The sequence below is a fragment of the Triticum urartu genome, chromosome 2A, assembly GCF_056163025.1.
Source record: "Triticum urartu cultivar PI428250 chromosome 2A, HENAU_Tu73, whole genome shotgun sequence".
In the NCBI taxonomy this organism is placed as follows: Eukaryota; Viridiplantae; Streptophyta; class Magnoliopsida; order Poales; family Poaceae; genus Triticum; species Triticum urartu.
In genome coordinates, this window is record NC_141874.1 from 674,212,535 (window position 1) to 674,230,722 (window position 18,188).

The following is an 18,188-nucleotide window of genomic DNA, read 5'->3' on the forward strand; positions in this document are numbered from 1 at the left end:
CTCAAGATGATATCCGGCTCAGTCTCTCGAAGTTGTTCATAAAATTACGGTATGAATGTGTGAATTTGTAGGGATAAGTGTGTGTATGTATAAATGTTTGCGTCTGTATCGTGTTAAAAAAGAAAGAAACATGTTTATCGTCACGCCAACGCACAGCAAATCGTTCAAGTTATTATTACAGAGAGAAGAAGAGAGGAGGGCTGGCTAAATCAGCAGAGAAAGAAAGAAAGAAAGAAAGAAATGGAATATTCCAATCCTTTTCCGCTCTCCCCCCTTCCGTTCCCTCCTCCGCCATATAAACTCGTCCTGGAAAGGGAGCCGGCGAGAGAGGAGGAGAGAAAGGAAGGAAAGGGAGCCGAGGAAAGCTCTCCCCCCCTCCCCAAATTTCATCTTCGTTCTTCCGCTCCTCGCCTCGCCCGGACCCCGGCCGGATTCTCGTCAAGGAGGAGGAGGAGGAGGAGGAGGAGGGGGAGGGGATGGGGAGGGAGGACAGGTTCCCGGTCTGGGAGGCCGCGCTCGGCGCCGGGGTCGCCGCCGTCTTCGCCGCGGGCCTCGTCGGGGTCTACCTCTCCATGCCGGACTCCGACTACAGCTTCCTCAAGTTGCCCCGCAACCTCCACGAACTCCAAATCCTCACGTAATCATCATTCATCCTCTTCCTCCATTTCTTGTTTCGGTTGGTGCGTGCGTCCTCGGTTGCGTCCGCGCGAGCCTCCCGTCCTTTTCGGGCAATCGCATGCCGCAAGTTTCCTCATTCGCGTAGTTTTCGTGGTTCCATCGTTGTGTCGCCCGTCTTCCTCTATGTTTGGAGGAGAAGAGGCGATTCGATTTGCGTCAATTTTGGTTGTGCCTAGAGCGCGTCGGTCGGTTTATGCGGATCTGCCGATGAGTATATTTGCAGATTTCTTATGCCATTGCGTTCTGCACGGAGATTTTTGGGGTAGGTTTTCAATGCAGAAACCACATGCTATTCATGGATCCAAGCCTTGTGAATGGAACAGTTGATAGATGCTAGTTTAGGGGGGGGGGGGGGGGAGGATTAGTGGTTGTTGTCTCTTTGATTTGGTAACGACCTCAGCCTTGGCTTGGTAGGCGAGAAGGAGGGCATGGATCTGGTTTAAAAAATCCAGTTCATGTTGCATCTTTGATAAATTTGGGCATGTATGAACTGCCGATTTATTTCAAACTGATTTCCAAATTTGGGAATATAGGGCCTTGAAACAACAGTTCCGATTAATGTTTTATCTTGTTAGTCTAACATAACAGGATAGAGCTGAAATTAAAGCCTGCATTTCCAATACCAATCTAGCATGGTTCCACGGACTAATTTATAATAATAAAAGAAATTTGACACATTGTTTTCTTGATGAAGTAAGCAATCATTTATTTATTTTTTCTCAAATTACCATGTCGCTTTCTTGCCACTTTGCCAGCTATCGCCGAGATATGCATTGGACCTGGTCCTGGCATGTTTCATGTGCCTTCTGTTTAGTATTGATAATCACCACACGTAACATGTATCTGTCGCAGGCGTGTGAGCTATCCGCACGCTTTATAGTTATGCAATGCACATCGTCGCGTTATGATTCCATTGCTATTGTGATTATTTGCTTAGCTGAAAAGCATGTGCACTGGGAGCGTCCAATTGCTTGTGCTGCGTGCTGATGATGGATTTTCCCCCTCAGTTTCTAACCATCAAATGGTTTCCTTGCAGTGGCCATCTTGAGAACTATACCAGTGACTACACCGTACAGGTGTTGATAGGTTACTGTGCTGTGTACATTTTCATGCAGACCTTCATGATCCCAGGGACAATATTCATGTCATTGCTTGCTGGTGCTCTGTTCGGGCAACTCCGGGGTGTGGCTCTGGTTGTCTTTGCTGCCTCTGCTGGTGCTTCTTCATGCTTTTTCCTGTCGAAGATGATTGGAAAACCGCTGGTGTTCGTGCTGTGGCCAGACAAGCTCACATTCTTCCAGAAGCAGGTAATAAGTTCAGCACCAATATTAGTCATTGTGGTTTTATTTCAACACTGTGTAGTGTCATAACATCTTAAATTTCTTTGGGAATGCTTAAAAATAATTTGAATCACTGTACTCTTTGATTTAAGATCCTTTAGAACTGTGTAGTAACTCATAGCTGAAAATGGGTGATTTGTCTGCATTTCCAGGTCGCCAAAAGAAGAGAAAAGCTGTTGAATTACATGCTTTTCCTCAGGGTCACCCCAACATTGCCAAATACCTTCATCAACTTGGCATCGCCCATTGTTGATGTGCCCTTCCATACCTTCTTATTGGCAACTCTTATCGGTCTCATCCCAGCAGCCTACGTGACCGTGAGGGTAAGTTTCTTGCTTCAGATATACTGCATGTCCATATACTGCCCTTGAGTGCATACAATGCTAGTGCTAACTTCAATCCCACTGCCTGCTTCATTTCTTGTATCCAGGCTGGGATTGCTCTGGGAGAGCTAACATCGCTCAGCGACCTGTATGACACCCAGTCAGTAGCCCTGCTTTTCTTGATCGGCGTGGTCTCGGTCACACCAGCATTGTTGAGCAAGGACGAGGCGCAAGACACGGCACCAGAAATCGCAGCAGGCGCCTCATGAACACCGAAGAGGAGTCACCTAGCCCACCTGTACATACCAAGGCACAGCATGCGGCGGCTTCATTGGATTTGGGCCATACAGGCCTTGTGAGGTGGATGACACATGGTTTGCGAGTTCACACGACGACACAGCAGCACGGCGGGACCTTGGACCCCAAGTCTGCCCGTCACCCGCCTGCTGGAGATCTGCGTCGCCACGAGAACACTATTTCATTTCATGGTCACCCCCACATTGTTTGTTATGAATGAATCTGGGAAGCACAATGCCCATCCACAGGCAAGATGCTTCGGATGTGTAGACAAGTAGCGTGTGTGCCGTTCGTCAGCCTGCGATGCTGTTTATTTAGATGAAACTGGCAGCTAGTCCAAATCCTTGTATATATATTGACCAGATTCATTCAATCCATATTCAGTGGTTCAATGACAATTTGTCTGTTGCTGCGCCGTTCCCCTTCTTATGTGCAGCTTGATTTTGCTGTACCTTTCCCCTTATGTGTAGCTGGATTTTTCTGAGCCCGGGGTTCAGGTTTTTATATCTCAGCCGGTTCAATCTGCTTGCCTGTCACACTTGACCATCAGTACTCATGATCTTTTTCGGGGAAACACCATGATGAACTTTCTTTTTCTTTGAGATGACAGCATGATGATCCTGAAAGGGATAGTGTCAAGTTTTGGGCCAAGGTGTTTTCTTAGAGAGTAGTTTTTCAGGTAAATTTTTCAGGATAGTGTCAAGTTTTGGACCAAGCTGTTTTCTTAGAGAAGCGTTTTCAGGTAAATTTTTAGGGCAGATATGGTCAGTTTTTTTTTTTTTTGAGGATCAACTAAGGTCAGTTTTTTTTTGAGAATTGCTAAGGTCAGTTTTTTGGACGGGCCAAATTGGGGTAGTGAAGCCCAGATAAGAATTTAAGACGGGCTTTGACTGGCCTTGGCCCATGCAGTGGCCACCATCCCGCCGTCTCCTCCACTGGTCAGAGACGCGCCGCAAGCCGCCAAGCGCCCAAGCCGGAGAGCGAGGCACATGCTGGGCCTTCTCCGCCGCCGCGCCGCATCCTCGCCGGCGGCGAGCCTCCAGCTAGTGAGTCCAGCTTCCGCTCTGCTGTTTTGTGTTCCGCCGTTTACGAATCGCTCTGTTTGCTGCTTTGGCGGATTGGGGAAGTAGTTGGCCGCGAGAAAAATCCAAGGATCCACCAGGTACACGTTGCTTCGCTGTAGAACCCTAACCTAGGCAGGAGGAGTAGATGTAGGGCCAAGTAGAGAAATGGCTGATTTGCATATCTGAGCTCTGTGCTTGTGCGGTGTGTCGTTGGGAAGATCGGACAGGGGTCAAGAGCCTCGATTAGTGTGGAATTTTAATGAGGCTTCTGTGCAAAACGCGAATCTGTAGTTCATGGGAAAATATATTTCGATTGTTTTCTGGTTGCGATTGTGAAGTGGGACAGTACATTTTGGTGACCCTGTCGTGATATTTTGGCCTCTGAAATGTGCAGTTCCAGTGCTGGTACCATCGAAGCAGCGAGAGACTATTGCCTTGCCGAGGTAAGTTTGGGGTCTAGCCATACCGTACTCCTCTTTTCCTAGTTTTTAATCACTGGTGACCAGAAACACAAAATTATGCTGTGCAAGATCATACCATGGATTAATAACTTCCTTTTCAGTTATGTTGTTCATTCTCATTGGTTCAGTCAGTTATAACTGTTTGCACTTCTTTCGCCTACTCCGCATTGCACAGAGAAGACCAGGAAGTTTCATATGGTCTCAATTGGGCTATTGCTGCGAGAGGCGTCGTCGTAAAAGACAAGGTCTTCTATAACTTGGAGCCGTCAGAACTTCAGAAAAGTGGTACTACTTATGCAGGTATATACAAATTAATGTCATTTAGTCATGGTGTGTATATTTACATTTGATGCTGCACAGATGTATAACCTGGTACCTGCTTCTGGAGCATGCAGAGCGTTTGTCTGGTACTCCACTTCATGTTAAAGGAAATGTCATTGGTGGGTTCCCTGATATTTCAGGAGCTCAATTTGCAAAGCTTCTGAAACAGGTAGGTTATTTATTTATTATTTTACTCTCCATGGCTTGGTAACACAATGATTCTCATGAACTGACGGAAATTCAGAAGCACCGTTGGCCTCATTTTGTCAGCCGACAGAATTTTAACTTACTACTTTCCAGTTGAGCTTCAGTGTCAATGTGTTTGATTGTCTGTTTGCTTCTGTTAGGTGACCTTCCACCTTTCATCCATCTCAAGTCTTTATGTCCAAGATGGTGCCATTGGTTCATCTGCAGAATGTGATGCAAAGGTCCGTGTTATTAGTGACAACCCCTCTGCCATCATGTCACTCTCCAATATCCTTCAGAAAATACCAGATCGTGCGATTTCCCACGACACATGCCCTTTGACTATATATGTTGCCAGTTCCATCAGGTAATTTATCTTTTTAGTTCTTCTACACATTTTTTAACTTGTGCATGCATTCAAGTTGCCACCAAGAGCTCGGAGCATTAGCTGTAGTTGGCGGTTGGCCATATCATAAGACTGGACTAATCTATTGCCTTTCTTGTTGAGCATTGCTTAACAGTACCAACGTCAGGAATGCTCTGGGTTCAGGGACACAATATGCTAATGGAGTTGCAGTGGCAGACATAGAACGCTCATCACTTATCCTATGTGGTAAAGCATTTGCTGATTCCACTATGCTAAAACATGCACTTACTGCTTTGGCTGCCCCTATACTGTCTGCAAGAGGAGGCCTCCCCGTCCCTGGCTGGTAGAGTCTGCCTGATCTTTCTTTTTACCCTTTCCCTAAATATGTTATTATTCATCTTCCATGCTGTGTGTACCAGGCTTCTGTCTTGTGCTGGTTCTATTGTACTGCTGTTTGCTCCAGTGGAGGTCATCAAGTCCTGCTCCGAAATTCAGGATGTTCTTGTCTCCACTGATAGCGGTGTAGTTATCTCTTCAAAACAATCTAGTGTGCTGTTCCCAACAAAGTCAAGAGCACCACAGTTGTTTACCAAACCAGCTACAGTGGTTGTTGTATCATCTGATAGGTAATGGAGAGCATGTGCTTCATGGGTACAAGTAGCAGGTTAAAATGAGAAGGAATGAGACATTATATCTACTGTGCTAACAATATGTTACCTTCTTCTGTACTTTCAGCACTGATGCCCTGCCATTGGTATCAAAGCTCACTCCAGGTCAGGCAGCCTACCATTTCTTAGCTGGCTATGAGGATGGTAAATTTGTCCCAGCTTACAACAGGGCCCCCTCTCCTTTTGACCAGCTTGCCCTCGCAAATTCCTTATTTCTGCATGTATGTTGCATAATTTCCTTGCTTTCCCTCTCTATAGCCTTTTAGCTAGCCTTTATTACAACAATTGTTGGTTTAGTATGAACATGAGAACGTCAAATCTGAGAAAGTTGAGTCTCTACCCTTGCAGTTGAAAAACGACAAGACACCAACTTATCTGATCAATGCCAAGAGCTCCGGAAAGCAAATTGATGGTACAATTTACATTCAGCGTGCCCTTCATTTATTATTCTGTTTGATTTTCTGGAACGGAGGCCACTTCAGACACTATGAATTACAGGCAAGGACTTGATGAGACTAATCGAGCTGGCGCAATCTAACGGCATGCCAGACAGCAGCAAGCCTGAGGACACTAGAGGTAAATAGCTGTTATGGCACCAAACATATAGTCAACACCAACCATGCAGTGTGCTTGTTTTCTGTCGTTGAAGTACATGCCGTTTGATTGCAGTGGCTGAACTCAAGGGGAAGTACAGGGGCTTTATATCCGGCAAGTTCGGCAAATATTTACCCGAGGAGTTCTCATTCTGATAGATATAAGTGTTAACCTAATTCAGTGTACGGTGTTTTTACGCCGGGGCCTAGATAGGCTTTGTTGCGTTCTGAATTGAACTGAGATAGGCTACCCCAATCTCCTTCCTGAACAAGAGTGCATCATTAGCTTTGTCTCCTCTTGGTGTTGGGATGCAGAGCTGCTGTGCCTTCGTAATAATCTCATTAGCAGGTCGTGCACTCCAGTTTGTGTCACAGCAGTAGGTAGTTGATGGCCCCAGTGAGCGTCGTGAGCTCCTGTTGTTACAACAAATACGACGGTGATGCAGACGCAGTGCGGCGTCTCAAGGACGCAGAGGCCGGTGCCGCCACTCCGGGACACATGCCATGTAGTGGCAGGAATATTGAGCCCTGCTGCTCTGTTTATCATGCAGATTGCAGAGATGTCAGATCTTCACATGGTTTCAGCGAGGACTGGTGCTGCGCCGGGGTCCCCTTCCGGTTCTCCTCTTTATCTTACCTCCATCCACCCACAAGACAACAAGCGGGGGCAGCAGTAGACGCCACTCCCAATTAGACGTGCACCAGGCATATCATCACTGGACGCATTTGGCCGTTTACAGAATTTTGGCATATGCTGGGCGACTGAAAATCAAACCGGCATGGCGGGCGGCGAGAGTCGCTCGTTGTAGTACATTGCAGTAGGCCTCATGTTTTTGTGCTGCTGCAGGTACACTCTGTCGCCTGTCAATCCTTTGGCACACATTAACTGAACCAAAAAGCACGCTGCGTATCAATTCTGCTGTACATACACAACACATTGCCTACTAATCTGGTGGGCCTGTGTTGACCTGGAAGGCTGGAGCAGTAGGGGCCTTTGTACCGAGTGGCCACCCTTCAGAGACAGGCTAGCCCCCCGCCCCAAGGTACCACTACTACCACCCATCTGGAGCCAATAATTTGCGGGTGCATTTTGTCATTGGAAAGTTCATCGCTCCACCATAGGACCTACAGTAGAACTTCCAACATGTACTGCATCTTTGTGAGTTGTGAGTCACATGAACGATGCATAATGCATGCATCATAGTGCAGGCCTCCCCTCTTGTGCCGGCCTTTTTAGCCCGGGTGGTTGGGAGCAGCAAAAGGGTTAGCTGGAGTGGAGCAAACCCCATTATTTGATTGATGGGCAACAGCCTCATCAGGAGCCATACTACTCCTGGCTGGCTCACATGCTTTGGTCCTCCTCCATCAGATGGTACAGCAGATTTTACCCCCATTGCCACCATCATCATTCTGTGACATCAGGTCAACAGGAACATGGATAGAGCACCATGATAGTACTCCTTCAAAATTTCAATTTATATCTGTTCAAAGAATTTGCTTCAACAAAAACAAAGAACTGCATTGATTTGGAAATCTCTGTTCCATGTACAACACCATTACCCAGGGCATATGTATGAATAAATACAATCACTATGACTACAACATGAATCATCATCACTGAACTTACACAAATGCAAGAAACAAACGCATGGCTGTAAATACAATCGGCCGGCTCTTTTGTATTCTCTGAAACACCCAACACTTGCTTTACCATGATGACAGACTCAGAAAACTAGAGGCATGGGTGGGTGGCTAGTCAAAGAAAGGAGATGTCACATAGCATACAACAAAGGAACAAACATAAGATTGTGATCTTGTGCTAATTTGAGCTCTTTTTCTTCAGTAAGCCGCTAAATTTAAATTTCTTCTTCTTTTGCTGCTGCTGTTTGGTCGGCGATGTGATGCCGTTGTTCAGCTTTGCGGACTGCAGCCCGTTGCTGTCGAGGCCGGAGTCTCCCTTGTTGGACTCCAGATCGACTTCGGACTCGCCGTCGTTCTCCTTCTCCTTGGACGAGTCGTAGTCGGTAACCTTGCTGTTCTCCCACATCTTGGCAACCACCACAACCGGCTCGTCATCCACACCGCCTCCGTTCTCATTGTCTTCTTCCTTGTTGCCACCATTTGTTGTTCCATTCGGCACCAGGAAAGAGAGCTCTTTTATCTTCTCCGAAGCAGCCGATTCCTTTGCCTGCAAGTCCTCGTTCTCCTCTTGTATGTTCTGTAATTCGTTCTCCTTGTCTAATAGTTTGTCCTTCAATTGCCGGGTCTCGGCCTTGGCTTCCTCGCTAGCCTTGTTGGCTTCAACTAGCTGAGCTTCCAGATGATTCATCTTCTCCAGCAGCTCGGTATTTTCAGCTTCTTTTTCATTCACCACGGCCAAGTACTTGTCCATTTGAGCTTTGACAGCAACGATCTCTTCTTCTGACTTCCTAATAGAGTTGACAAAACTTAGCTCTTTGGACTGCCATTCCTCAGACACGTTCTTAGCTTCTGCCTCCATTCTCTCAACGGACTTCTTGAGGCAAACTTTCTCGTAGTTTACTTCATCGAGCATCACCTCATAGCTCTCCTTGGCATTCTGCAGACTATTGTTGAGTTCCTCTACTTGTGCCCGAGCGTGCTCGATCTCTTCCTGTTTGATGAGGTATTTCTCCTGGGCCTCTCTGGATTCAGCTGACATCTCGTGCAAGGCAGAGGCCAGACCCTCCATTGCCTTCTTAACCTTCTCGACTTCATCTTTGCTAGCTTCTAGCTCCTTGGCTAGCTCGTTCTTTTGTTCAGTCAGGGCCGCGATTTCTGAACTTGCAAGCTGGTCATTGTTCAGCGCCTTTGTTTTCTCATCTTCTACTGCCTGTAGCTTCATCCTTAGCTCTTCGATCTCTGCAATTAGGTCAGATGCATCTTTCTCTGCAGCATCAAGACGCTCACTTGTCACGTCAATTTCTTCCTTGAGCCTGGTCACCTCATCCTCCAAGGATCTGACGTTGTCATGAAGTACAGCAGCTTCAGATTCTTTGTCTTTAAGCAAAGTGCTTGTTTCATCTAATTCTTCCATCACTGAATCCAAAGACTTGCCTTTCAAAATGAGAGACTGATCGGCTTCCTCCAATTGGAACTCCAACAGCTGCACCTTCTTCTTCAATCCATTAGCCAACTCATCTGACTTTGAGCATTCCTTCTTGGCATTAGCAACATCAACTCTAAGCTGTTCAACCACACCCTCCAATTCAATCACCTTCTTCTCAGCTAGCTTTGCTTTCTGCAATTCAAGCTTCAACACAGAATTCTCTGCCTCAAGCTTTCCGATTTGGTCAGCAGCTTCCCTCGACTTGCTCTCCACCTCGGAATCAAGCAGCCCCTTCAGGCGCTCCACCTCCGCGTTGAGGAGCTCGATTTTCTGAGTATTCACCTCGCAAGCCCTCATGGCATCATCTGCCTGGCTAAGCGCCCAGTTCTTGGCATCAATTGCATCTGCCAGCTCATACCTTGCCTTCTCAAGCTGCTCCACCGTCGAATGCAGCGCGGCTGCGTCGGCCTCCTGCTGGCTCTGCATGCTCTTCAGCTTCCTCCGCAGCTCATCTTCCTCGCCGTGCGCAGAATCATTGTTGCTCACCTGCTCAGGTTCCATGGAATGGACCTTCTGGATCTCCACGGTCCTGCTCTGCACATCGAGCGCCTCCTTGAGCTTCGCATTGGCCTCATCGGCCACCTTCTTGGCGCACTCCAGTTCCTCCAGAACCTTGCCCTTCTCTTCTTCCTTCTCCACCAGCTGACCCATGGCCTTCTTGAGCGCCTCTTGGACGGCATCAAGCTGCGCCTGCAGCTCCTGGGACGGCTTGGCGGCCTGCGGCTCGGGAGATGGCTTCCCAGCCTTCCCCTGCTTCTGCAAGCCAATCAAACGACTAAGATTCCACTAAAGCTAAAGCAGGAAGCATGCTTTGTGCATCACAAGCAGAGGAGGAATCGTGCGTACCTCTGCAGGAGGAGGGGTGGTGGCGGTGATCCGGGTTGGGGTGGCGCCCTTGGGCGACTTGCGGTCGGCGGACCTGGGGGACTTGTCGGCCGTGCGCGGCGCGCTCGGCGGCGTGCCATGGGCGGCATTCGCCTTGGGGACGGCCGGCTTCCGCGGCCTGTCGCCCTTGGGTGTCGGCGGCGTCTCGCCCCTGGGTGTCGGTGGCGTGCCCTTGCCGTTGCTCCTGGCCTCCGGCTTGGCGCTCGGCTTGCTGCCGACCTTCCCCTCCGGCTTGCCGTCGCCCTTGGCGTCGGCCAGGCCAGATCTGCTCACCAGAAAAGGCAAAAAACTACCGTCAGATCAAGAACTCGGCAGCTCCATCCCCAACCACCAAGATCCGAGCCAGATCTATGCTATGCTCCAGGAAACCAAGCAAGCATGCTACCAAGAACCATCCAGCCCGTGCCGACCCATCACTCCAAAATAGAAACAGTGATAAAAGAATCGTAGGGGAATGCAGAGAGCGTCGGCGGATGACTCACTTGCTCCTGGCGCCCAGCATTGTGGACTCCCTGCCGCCGCCGCCGCCGCTGCTCCGGCCGCTACCCGGCGCTGCAGGCACGACGCCCACTCAGCGAGCGCGAAGTCGGGGGAGGCAGGAGTGGTGGGTGAGGGGGAGGGGGAGGTGGTGTTTTCTCTCCTTGGTGGGCGGTTATGGCAGGCAGAGTAGCTCCGTCCGTCTGCGGCTAGTAGAAGAACATGGAGTGGAGGGGGGAGGAGGCCAGGTGGGGTGGGGCTGCGGAATTTCACTCGATGCGGACAAGGGAAAAAAGAGAGAGGAGAGGAAAAAGCAGGGACGGGTTTTGATCAGTGTCTCTTGTGGGGCAGTTCCCGCTCGCATTAACCTTTCCAGCTTTGCTGCCTCTGTTTTTATCCGAGAGTGGAGGGAGGTGCAGTGAAGGGCAAGGCAGCGCGCAGGAGTGAGACGGGTTAATCCGAGTGTTTAATTAGTAAGTACTACTGGCAGTAGTGTCATTCCCGTCATGATCACCGCGCCAGCCAGCTCGCTCGCTTTACCACCCTGCCCCGGGGTCGCGGCTGCGGCATCGCTTTCGCTAACCACCTCGCCGTTCTAATTCTATTCTGTGCAACCTCATAAAGCGTGGCGGCAGCCAATTCTTTCCCTCTTTCTTTTTTGGTTGTAGATGGAAAAAAATCCTAATCAGCGTGTAATTGCGTGTAACTCTTTGTATGTTTATCATTATTGTTTGATGCGTGTGCGCGCGTAGGTGGAGATGAGGAAAATAAGGCCGCGTAAATGTCATCCCTTGTTTTCATTCGCCCCTTGGGTGTGTGCTCTTTTTATCATCATCATTTATTTATGTTCTGGTCCCTGCTGCTCGGAGAATTGACGTTGCCATTCGACGGGAAAACGCATGAAAGGCGGGAGTAGTATACTCAAACCGGGCTTGCTCTTAATTTTATTTTCCCTGCTTTTCATGAGACGTCACCTGTGTATGTGGCCTATGCTATATTGCGTAGTGTGGCTTTGCTGGCGAGACGTGACGCTTGAACCGCGGCTCGACTCATCCTCTCCGCTCTTCAGCGACCCAAACGCGTGCGCGCCGGTGCAATTCAGGACGCACGCACTTGAGACATGCAGGTATCAAACAGAAGGGGAAGCGGAGGGTGATGGCTTTGCGGGCGATCGCCGGGTCGGTGCGTCGCCTTGCGCTTCCCGGCGGGTGCGGGTTTCCGGGAAACTCGTGGAGCGCACAGCGCAGGCAAGGAAGGAACCGACACCCCTATGCGCGCTGCCGCTGCGCGCGTGATCGGGAAGCCGGATTTGTTTAAGCACGCGGCTTTCGCGATGGGAGGAGGACTCCTGCGACGACAGGGACGGGGACAGGGGCACGTCGCGGCGGTGCGCTGTGGTTACTAGTCGCGGGATGACTCGCTTTGGAATTTGGCCACGGTGCTGTTGCGCGGTGGACGGATGGCTCGGGAGTCGGGAGATGCCGTCGTAAAAACTCGTAAAGTTGTCAGCAGCTTGCGTCCGGAGTAAAACAGCCGCTCCACATGTATGTTTAATGGTACTACACGGTCATTAGCACATCATGTGCACACTACAACAAAACAATTACTGCTACTCGATGACAAATCGATGCCGTGTTGTGTTGTGGCCGAAATGTTACACGCAATCACCCGGTTCAATTATAGCATGCGATCACCGAAAATGATGCTATCACTTGCACGATTTTCTCGCTAGACAAGCATCCCTGGAGGTGGCGTTCAGCACTGCTAGGCGGACGACTAATTCTGACGACCAGTGCACGACGATGAATCCCAGCCACCGAAACTCGTCCACAGCCCACACTCTGTTCGCTGGATTTATTGTCGTTCATGGATCAGCCACGTGATGTCGTGTGTGGAGCAATTCCGAGGTGGCGTTTTGTACAACCTTTTTGCTGCTTCGACATGACATTTTAGTTCTTTTAGTAACTTTAGAGATTGACATCACGCCGTGGTAGAGAGTGATCCCTCTCTGAAACATCAACGCGGTTTTGTATCAGTCCCCGACGTGGTCCGAACGCGTTTTCTCTCGTAAACCGCACCCGCTTCTGATCGCCCTGCCCAGACCGTCACTCGGCGGCCCGCATTCATGCCGTTGTAGAGCGTGCCGCTTCACATTGAAGGCGGCTCAGGACAGACACGACCTCTTATTACCTCCGCAATTGAAGCAGCACGCCAGTGGAGAGCACCGCCCGCAGCACGCCCGACTGAATACGTCTCCTTGCCGAAATTCAAACGCCTCCATTAAACTCGCTGGAAGCCGAGAAATAGGACGGAGAGAGTTTTGCTACTGTGTTCGATCACAATTCCATCCAACCAGATGTAACTCTTTTGCAGAAGAGTGACCTAGTAGAACAAATACCTTGTCGTATTGAGCATTACTGGTTTCATCTTTGCCCTTGCAATACTGGTAGTTTATCTTTTGTAGTATTTGTGTCGTGTGATTTCTCTTTTGTACCCGTATTGTTTTGTTTCGATCACTTGTCCATCCGTTTTTGGTATGTTTTCTTTGACATAATTGTTTCTGTTTAGGTTATTTTTCACTGTTGTGTACTGAGAGATTTCAAGTTTCTGAAAGAAATTTTAAATTTCTCATTCACCCCCTGGTCGATATACTCCACATCCTACAGTTGGGATATTCATAAATACCATATGGCCAACTAGGGGCTTGTGACAAAAAAAAAGAATTTGGTGGATTAGGTGTTCCTAATCTTAGAGAATTTAGTTTGATCTTGCTTGCTTCTTGGACCAAATGATATTTCCATGGTGATAATAAGAGTTGGTTGTCTCTTGTGGACTACAAATATAACACTTGTAAACCCAGTGTCATTTGGTCCAGACAGGGTGTGGGTTCTCCCTCTTGGAAGAGTGTTACCTGGGCATTTGCTGTTGTTAGACCTTTCTTTCGATGAATTATCGGAGCTGGTATTACCATTAGTTTTTGGCTTGATATTTGAGTTGGTGAGAATTCTTTGGAAACTAAGTTTTGGGATATTTTGGAAATATGGCCCATGTTTGGGATGGGACCAACCTTAAGCTAAATTTTATAAGATGTTTTGATTTTAATTTTTTTGGCTATATGGCATGAATTATTGTTATTGCTAGAGACTTTTGTCCCAAATTTAAATCTTGACAAGCCTATATGGACTTTTAAAGCATCTTGTAATTATATTACGAAGTCTTGCTATAAGATGATTAATTATGCTGAGATTTCTGCCCCCTTTTCGAATTGGTTATGAAAGTTTCCTATTCCTCCAAATTGTCATGTTTCTTATGACTTGTTGCTAATAATTGTATTCTAACTAGAGATAACCTTAGTAAGAGGCAACATGTGGAAAATTTATCATGATAGTACAACGTGAAGGAAATATGCCCTAGAGGCAATAATAAATTTGTTATTTATATTTCCTTATATTATGATAAATGTTTATTATTCATGCTAGAATTGTATTTACCGGAAACTTAGTACATGCGTGAATACATAGACAAACAAAGTGGCTGTCGGGTGGTGGGTGCGACATATGCCAACGGGTGGCTTATCTTTGTGGGAACCAGTAAGACATCGCCGGTGCCTGGAAGCGGGATGAGGCGAAGACATGCACGCCGGCGGATCTTACCCAGCTTCGGGGCTCTCCGAGGAGATAACACCCCTACTGCTGCTCTGCGGGGTCTCCGCATGCTCGCTAGATGGATCGAGTAGCTACATGGCGCTCCTTGAGCTGTTTTGGGGGGAGGAGGAAGAAAGGGCACGGCTAGCCTGCTCCTTCTCCTTGGATGGTGTCTAGAACTAGCAGGGGTCCCACCCTTTGCATGGGTGCTCCGGGGGGTTTATATAGGACTACCCACCGGGGGTACAATGGTAATCTGGCTGGGCGCGGGGCCCAGCCGTCTGCGACTGCGCTCGCCGGCTTCTGCGCCGGCTGCTGGGGCCTGCCGGCTGGTGGGTCCCGCCGGCTGCCAACTCCTTGGTCGACAGGCAGGCCCCACTGTCCGGGGCCAGGTCGGCGGCTGGTCACTGTGGCCTCATCTTGTTGACGTGAGCTTCATCGTGGTAAGCGCGGCTACAGTACCGCCGCCTGCCGGACGATCGCTGTAGCCTTACCGCGTCTTGTCTCCTTAATGGGGCGTCTTCTTTGAGGGAGGCGGCAAGCCGGCTGCGGGGAGCCGGCTCTGTCTTGGGCCGGCTGGTTGGAAGCGTGGCCGCCTTCGGCCGTCTCTCTGCTCTAAGGGGCCCACCGCCTGTGGGCCACGCTGGCGGCCCGCCGTGGGTGAGGCCAGGGTCAACATGGCAACAGTGCTGCGCCGGACGGGTCATGCCTACCTCGTACGGCGCACTGTGCCAGGCGTGCCCCGGGATTCGGGGGTGGCAGGCTCTTCTGTAGCCACGCCCCATCGCACCGCCGTTAGGTGGGTGCAAACTTTGTGGGTACGGTCTTGACTGCTTTGCGGGGAGCCGGCTCGAAGGAGTCGGCCTTCTCACAGCCGGCGTCTTGGAGTCGACCCTCTCATGAGGATTACAGTCGGACCGCCTTCCGAAAGCCGGCCTTGATCGCAGCCGGCTAGGGGAAGGCGGCCCCATGTCTTGGATTCTTGAGAGCCGGGCTGACTCGTAATTTTTTCAGAAGTGCCAGGGGAGGCCGGCTAGGCTACCCATGGCTATTTACTCCGACAGTAGTCCCCGAAGCTGATCGAGCTCCGAGGTGAGCAGTGGGGACGAGAAGCTTGGTCAGCTTCCTATCCTGAAGAGCCGGCTTCGTGGGCGTGCGCCGACTTTAGATAGCCCCGCGCAGGCGGGAGGAGAGGGGACCTGCGTGCTGACCACGGGCCCTCTCGCGGCCACGTGGCGGCAGGATCCTGCGAGCGCACGCGCGCGACGGGGCGCCGCCGCAGGCCCGGGCCCGCCACTCGCGAGCCTCGGTCCGGGCGCGGATCTCCCGTGGTCCACAGGGCCGCTCGCCTTCCCAAGGCAGTTTTCGTCTCGCCATTAAGGATCGATAATCGCGGGGCGTGGGGAGTGGGCACGATCGATCCCCACGCTTCCCCACGCCACGCCTTCTTGGCTCCGCCACGTGAGCCTATAAGTAGGGGGAGGAGGGGGAGCGATAGAGGTTCGCGCGCTCCCTCCCACTCCGTCCCTCCTAACCCTCGTCTTCTTCCTTTTGCCGCCGCCGCAACCTCCCGTCTCAGCGCCGTCGCGTCTCCACGCCACCTCGCTCCCATGGCTTTGTCAAGCTCCTGGGACGGCTCCAACGTCCATGAAGACCACGTGGAGTTCCTTCGCCAGACCCGGCGCCTGCCCGGCGCCGACCGCGTACAGGTCCGCCTGGCGCCCGCGAGGGAGATCTCGCCGGCGCCGGAGGAGGGCGAGCGGGTTGTCTTCCGCTCGCACTGCCTGCACGGCTTCGGCCTCCCGGCGAGCGGGTTTCTGCGCTCCTTCCTCGACTTCTACAACCTCCAGCCGCATCACCTCACGCCCAATGCGGTGATGCTGCTGTCGGCCTTCGTCTCCCTCTGCGAAGGCTTCTTGGGGCTGCTCCCCACGCTGGAGCTCTGGGGAGAGTTCTTCCAGAGCAAGCTCGGCACAGTCGTCGCCGGCGTGCCCGCCCCCTGCGGGGCCTTCATCGCCATGAGGAGGGCGAGTGAGAACAATCCGTTCCCGCCCATCCCCCTAATCCAGTCGGTAAAGGTCTGGCAGAGATCTTATTTCTATGTGAAGAACGTCGTCGAGCAAGAAGACTACATCAACCTGCCGGCTTACGTAGCCGGCCCGCCGGCTGGGAGGCAGCCCTCGTGGAGCTTCCGATCCCGGTCGTTGTCTTCGGCCGGGAACGCCGCCATCTCCCGGCTTCGGGTGCTGATTCAGTCGGAAGGCTTGCGCGGGGCCGACTTGGTGGCCGCCTTCGTGGAGCGCCGGATCCTTCCTCTCCAGAGCCGGCCCCATATGATGTGTCAGATGAGCGGCCGCTTCGACCCAAGCCGGCTGAGCACATGGGAGATGCCCCACGCGGAGGTGGCGCTCATGGTCAATTATATTGCCAACTGCAAGCTCAGCGGGGACTGGCAATACGGCAAGGCGCCGTATTCTCGCGCAAATCCTCCACCCGTGGTAAGTTTCTCTCTCTATCTTCTTTTTGTCGTCAGCCGGCTTCGTGACAGCCGGCTTCTGACCAGTTGGTTCTTTGAGCAGAACCCTCTTCTTGCGCCGCCGGCCGGGGTGGCAGGGATTGAACGCCAGTACGCCCCCGACCGCACGATGGATGATGCTGACGACCCGGACTTGGGGGCGGCCGCCATGGAAGATGCCGTCGTGGGGGACAGCGCTGAGCCCGGAGGCTCAAGGTTCACCGCGAGCTTCGAGGACTGGCCGGACGACTTCGAGGCCGAAGTCGCTCCGCGCCGCCAGCCGGCGGCCGACCAACAGGGCGCGGGCTTGTCTGTCGCGCCGGCTGCCGGCGGCGCGCAGAAGCGTCGGGCCGCTCTAGGCCTCTTCGGCAGTCGGCCGAAGAAGTCCAAGCCTTTCGCCGCGGCAACGAAGCGAGAAGAGGCGGCCGCGAAGGCGACCCGCTTCCGCAAGGCTGTGAAACAGCCCCAGGCAGTCTCGGCGTAAGTCTTCAATTACCTTGCCGCAGTCTCATTATTGTTCTCTTTTTCTTCGAATGTCTTCTTAACTTTTCCTCGCTTGCTGGACAGGGCGCCGCTTTCCCTTGAGCGGGGCCCGGGCGGCTCTGTCGTGGGGCCAGCTGGAGGGTCTTCGAGCTCCCACCGCGTGGACCCCCGCGCCGATCTTAGGGAGGCCACAGAGCGGAAGGCCCGCGAAGTGTGGGAAGAGCGCGAGGCGGCGGAGAAGGCGGCCGCCCAGGCGGCAAAGGGGGAGGCTGAAGCGGTAGCCAAGGCCCAGAGGGAGGCGGCTCCCGCAGAGACGGAGGCGGAAAGCTCGCGCAGCCAGCCTCTGCTGCTCGCCGTTCCTCTCCGAGCCGTGGCCCCCGACACCCCGTTGCCCTTAACGGAGGAGATCATTCAAGACCCGCCGCTGTTGGAGAGGGAGGAGGACCCCGTGGCCTTGGCGGGGAGAGCGCCGCCTGCGGCGCCAACCGGAGCGGGCCAAGGCGGTCAATCGTCAGCGGCGCCAGAGGAGCCGGCCGGAGGTGAGCCGGAGAGCAGGGCCGGCCTCAAGGTGCAGCTGGCGACGGGCCGGCGTGCTGGAGGACGCGCTGCTCCGCTGGAGTTGCGCTGAGCCGCGGGCGCAGGCCAGCCGGCTGGAGATCTGGAGGCGGCCAGCACCGCCGTGTCCGAGTGGACTCCCAGCGGGGGGGACTAGCGAGCTGGATGCGGCGGCTCAAGGGGTCTGGAGCCGGCTACAAGCTC

The 18,188-nt window shown here is 52.0% G+C and overlaps 3 protein-coding genes across 5 annotated transcripts; 2 read left to right on the top strand and 1 right to left on the bottom strand.

Annotated features, from left to right (window-relative positions):
* The first annotated feature begins 335 nt into the window (after nucleotides 1–335).
* LOC125539644 (putative membrane protein At4g09580) lies at nucleotides 336–3,036 on the top strand. Its single transcript, XM_048703143.2, has 4 exons — nucleotides 336–637; nucleotides 1,715–1,985; nucleotides 2,171–2,341; nucleotides 2,449–3,036. Exons 1-4 carry the CDS (start codon nucleotides 477–479, stop codon nucleotides 2,608–2,610), a joined length of 765 nt encoding a protein of 254 aa, XP_048559100.1. The 5' UTR covers nucleotides 336–476; the 3' UTR covers nucleotides 2,611–3,036.
* Nucleotides 3,037–3,530: 494 nt separating this feature from the next.
* LOC125539643 (uncharacterized) lies at nucleotides 3,531–6,592 on the top strand. 3 transcript variants are annotated; one of them, XM_048703140.2, is made up of 11 exons: nucleotides 3,531–3,684; nucleotides 4,097–4,145; nucleotides 4,344–4,463; nucleotides 4,559–4,653; nucleotides 4,832–5,037; nucleotides 5,192–5,380; nucleotides 5,457–5,663; nucleotides 5,773–5,926; nucleotides 6,054–6,117; nucleotides 6,204–6,281; nucleotides 6,375–6,592. In XM_048703140.2, the coding sequence occupies exons 1-11, from the start codon at nucleotides 3,628–3,630 to the stop codon at nucleotides 6,452–6,454; spliced, it is 1,299 nt and encodes a 432-aa protein (XP_048559097.1). In that variant the 5' UTR covers nucleotides 3,531–3,627; the 3' UTR covers nucleotides 6,455–6,592. The 3 variants fall into 3 exon arrangements, with proteins under 3 accessions (XP_048559097.1, XP_048559098.1, XP_048559099.1); XM_048703141.2 differs by having other exon boundaries at nucleotides 3,542–3,684; nucleotides 4,339–4,463; nucleotides 4,552–4,653; XM_048703142.2 differs by having other exon boundaries at nucleotides 3,637–3,800; nucleotides 4,339–4,463; nucleotides 4,552–4,653.
* A 1,361-nt stretch (nucleotides 6,593–7,953) lies between these two features.
* On the bottom strand, nucleotides 7,954–11,072 carry LOC125539641 (weak chloroplast movement under blue light protein (DUF827)). Its single transcript, XM_048703139.2, has 3 exons — nucleotides 10,793–11,072; nucleotides 10,272–10,575; nucleotides 7,954–10,181 (listed from the first exon to the last, which is right to left on the bottom strand). Exons 1-3 carry the CDS (start codon nucleotides 10,810–10,812, stop codon nucleotides 8,118–8,120), a joined length of 2,388 nt encoding a protein of 795 aa, XP_048559096.2. The 5' UTR covers nucleotides 10,813–11,072; the 3' UTR covers nucleotides 7,954–8,117.
* Nucleotides 11,073–18,188: the final 7,116 nt, after the last annotated feature.